Source organism: Mastomys coucha, unplaced genomic scaffold (genome assembly GCF_008632895.1).
Source record: "Mastomys coucha isolate ucsf_1 unplaced genomic scaffold, UCSF_Mcou_1 pScaffold8, whole genome shotgun sequence".
Taxonomy (NCBI): Eukaryota; Metazoa; Chordata; class Mammalia; order Rodentia; family Muridae; genus Mastomys; species Mastomys coucha.
In genome coordinates, this window is record NW_022196914.1 from 57636023 (window position 1) to 57639465 (window position 3443).

Genomic DNA, 3443 nt, shown 5'->3' on the forward strand with positions numbered 1-3443 from the left:
TTCCATGCCTGCTTTTAGGTAAAAGTTATACATTATACATTCTAAGATTCTCCAGCCTTTCAATAGCACTTTAGGTCTGGGCAGATAGAATGCCAGCTAAATAATACTAGGCTTTCTGGAGCCTAGTATTCTAGGCACAGGTTCCCATATTGATAAAATAAAAGTCAGCCACACTCTGGGTAGGTTTGTAGTTAAGACCTCAGTCTTTATTGCAGCACCTGGAGGGAGGGAATGCCAGAGCCGGAAAAACAAAAGTAATTTTACAAAGTGGCAACTGGGATTATCCTGGGGACTCCTATTTGCCAACAGATCTAGAAATGATAATCCAGTAGTTATTTATATAACTTCGCTCATTCATGATTAGCGGTGGTTGGAACCCAACTATTCAGAATTCTTGCTTGGTTATTAATTCATTGTTAAATCCTGCTAAAAATAGTAAATGTATACAATTCAAGGTTTCTAGTAATAATTTATTGTACATAAACACAACAGATGTGAGGTTGATTCTTGTGTGCAACTGGAGGTAGAAAAACCCATATATTAAAAAAAAGTGGGAGTTAAATAGATCTTTATGCAAAAGCATCCTTTGAAGTTATCAATTAGTGAATCTTTAAAAGGTCAGGGTTGTGATTAGTAATATTTCCCAAGAACAGAAGGAGTAATTTTAAGTTTTTCTGAATGAGCTGAACCATTCACGGCATTGCTGAATTTCTCAGAGTTTAAGGGGGAAAAAAAAAACCCCAAGTCTTAAAATCAAACACTCTTGCTGTGCATCTTTACTAAATATATTTCTACTACAGCATACATTATTTAAAAAAAAAAAAGAAGAAGAATTATTATCCTTTAAATGCCTGTGTATTTTTCTCGAGTACTTAGCAAAAGGCCCTGGATCCCATAAGGGATGAGGAGGGGGGAGGAGAGGATGGCGCAGGCTCTCTGGGGTCAGGTTAGTTTGTCACGTAGGAAAGGTCAGCGCAGGGCCGCGATGGTTCCTTATCTCATGGCCTGAAGTCTGGGCTGTGGGGCTTCCGCAACTTCTTTTCTCTGGCGCGCTCCTGGGTGGCAGTGGGGTGAGGTGTCTGGGGTGGGGTAAGGCTGGGGTAAGGGTAGGCCGGCGTCCCCAGGTTTGCCGAGCATCTCCATTCCCCACCGGGAGGCCCGGAGGCCGCTCCCACCCGAGCGAAATTTCCAGCCCGGCGTGGGCCGCGCACGCGGGATGCCGCTCAGGTCGACCTTAAAGGAGCCGGGTCGCTGAGCGCGAGGCCCCCGCGGCTTACTCGCTTCTATTCCGGGCTAAGCCAAGGTCACTCTTTAAGACGGCGGGACCGAGCGAGCGTGCTGCGGGCCGGCGGGCGGAAAGCGCGCACCTGCGGGCGGCCGTGGCCCTGAGGCGGGGCGGCTCCCAGCTCCCGGCGAGGAGGCGCCGAGGCGCACGAGGCCGGCCAGGCGGCCGGCGGGGCGGGGGGATTCGCGGTGGGCGCGCCGCGGCGCCAGTGCGTCACGCCGGCGGAGGGACGGTGGGCTGCGGACGAGCGGCGCGTGCCGGGGTCGGCGGCGGCAGTGGCGGCGTCAGGGAGCGGCAGCTCGGTCATTCGCGCTCCGCCTTCGGGCCCCCGCGGCGCGGCGGAGGTGAGTGCGCGGCGCGTGGCGGGCGAGGCCGAGCCGCGGGCTTCCTCGGGTGGAGGCGACCCCAGGTGCGCCGGCCTCCATTTTGTGTGCGGGAATGCTGCGCTTGTCCTCCCCGGGTCGCGGCGCCGGCTCCCGAGCCGCCCCCTCCCAAGTCCCCACCGGGAGCCCCGGCGTCCTCCGGGTAGCGGGACCCGCGCGGCGTGGGGGTGGGGCGCGGGCTCGGGCTCGGGCTCGGCCGCGCAGCACCTCCCTCTCGGCTTGCCCGGACTAGGTATTGTATGAAGTCTTCGCTCCTCTAGAATTCGGGTCATTGCCGGTTTCTGTTCCAGGGTTCTTAGCCGTCCATCACGCAGAGCTTGGAGAGAGGCCTGTGCCACCGGAGATGGGAGGATGGATCGAGTCCGGGTTGGCTTGTGGCTCCGGGGTCTGGATCATATTTTACTACGATTATTGTGCATGGGAAAGAATGACGAAATACATTGAATCCCTTCTGGGAATTTACGCGGGTATCTTGTCACAAGTAGATTCTAACATAACCACCTGATGCAGATCTCCCTTTCCCCTTCAGGCAGTCCTTTTAAAACCTAAATTAAGACGCTGTTACGAGGATTTTGTAGGGTATTGGGAGGGAATTGGGAGACGCGCAGCAAAAAGATCACCCAAAGGAAGAGTTTAAATGTAATTCTCTCAGAACCGTTAGAGTCTCATTCCAAGATTCTTGAGCATATAGTAATTCTTCATTAAATTTGTTTTGTTAACGCCCTCCTTGAATGGATTATAACCCTTGCCTTGCGTATTTTATCCTTGCATCACAACAGGGATTAACATCTGGATCGCTGGTTGTTGCATAATACATTACATGTGAGCCCTGGAGGGAAATCTTCCAATGGATCTGGATTTGTTGTGCTTTAAATTTTATTTATTTAATAAAAGCACATTGTAGGACATATAGGTAATCTATTCAAACCATGTCTTGTTCTATGAAGTAATTATAATTACAAGAGTTATAACTAATATGAAATAGATTTGGCTCAAGTATTTACTTACTTTTATTTGTTGCTTCTTTAGAATAGAGGACGTGCCGAAAGGTACTTGAGGGGGAGTTCACTAGTAATAAAACTTCAGTACAAATGAAGGTAAAAAGTCGCAGTCATGCATAGAAATCGAGCCGCTGTCATAGTGGATTCATCTTTAAAATTTATGAGGAGGATCAGTTTGGTGAACTTAGACACAGTCTACGTGAGTCACCAGCCACACCAATGATCATAAATTAAACCTGTACCTATGTATTTTCTTGGTTCCAAGAGACTCGTTCCTAGTTATTTTGATACTTGAAGAAGAGTCCAGATAAGCTGTAAGTCGTTTCCATCCTTTAGTAGACTGAGTCCAGTGCAGGACTTGACTCTGATGTGGGGGGGAAAAAAAACCACTTAGTGACTGAATACTTTAAAGTAAAAGTTTCCCACTACCCCAGTGAATAAATGAAGCTTTTAAACATTAGCTAATTGTCTATAAAGAAATGGATCTTTTTAGGTACCATTCCTGCAAAAATCCATGCTTCCTGTTTATTAGTGGTGTTTGCTCCACAGTCAGTATTGCAGAGAGAAAAGGCCCCGGGGATACTTAAGTCTTAGTCTCTGTTTAGGGGATTCAAGCAATCAAAGACGGTCAGCCAGAGGACTACAGGTGACCAGTTTGGACCTGTTAAAGGGAGATGAGATGTCTCTTCCAGCAACTTAAACTTGACATCAGACAGATATTTACTTTTACATTGAGCTTGTTAGTCTGTGGGGCGTTTTTTTTTTTTTTTTTTT

The 3443-nt window shown here is 48.5% G+C and overlaps 2 protein-coding genes across 8 annotated transcripts in view; one reads left to right on the forward strand and one right to left on the reverse strand.

Moving 5' to 3' along the window:
* The window catches only part of Fam169a (family with sequence similarity 169 member A), an 81427-nt gene that overhangs the window by 14149 nt on the left and 63835 nt on the right, over window positions 1-3443 (forward strand). The window contains exon 1 of one of the 7 annotated variants that reach the window (XM_031360666.1): window positions 1421-1629. The exons of 1 other annotated variant lie outside the window; for it this stretch is intronic. Coding sequence is in view for 1 of the 6 variants with exons in the window: in XM_031360659.1 (XP_031216519.1) it covers window positions 2012-2053 (42 nt within the window). In the remaining 5 variants the exon portion in view is untranslated. Of the gene's footprint in view, window positions 1-1420; window positions 2054-3443 lie in introns of those variants that run through there. 5 more of the 7 variants (XM_031360662.1, XM_031360664.1, XM_031360659.1 and 2 more) reach the window with 5 other exon arrangements.
* LOC116083887 (nascent polypeptide-associated complex subunit alpha, muscle-specific form-like) lies at window positions 181-2087 on the reverse strand. The gene is made up of 2 exons (XM_031360668.1): window positions 1368-2087; window positions 181-1079 (listed from the first exon to the last, which is right to left on the reverse strand). The coding sequence occupies exons 1-2, from the start codon at window positions 1938-1940 to the stop codon at window positions 999-1001; spliced, it is 654 nt and encodes a 217-aa protein (XP_031216528.1). The 5' UTR covers window positions 1941-2087; the 3' UTR covers window positions 181-998.

Excerpts from the sequence above, each read along its gene's own strand:
- LOC116083887 (XM_031360668.1), bottom strand. The coding sequence starts at position 1,940 with ATGACCCGAATTCTAGAGGAGCGAAGACTTCATACAATACCTAGTCCG. Across the intron at positions 1,080-1,367 it reads AGGGCCACGGCCGCCCGCAG|ACACCTCACCCCACTGCCAC; the intron begins GTGCGCGCTTTC and ends ACCCCACCCCAG.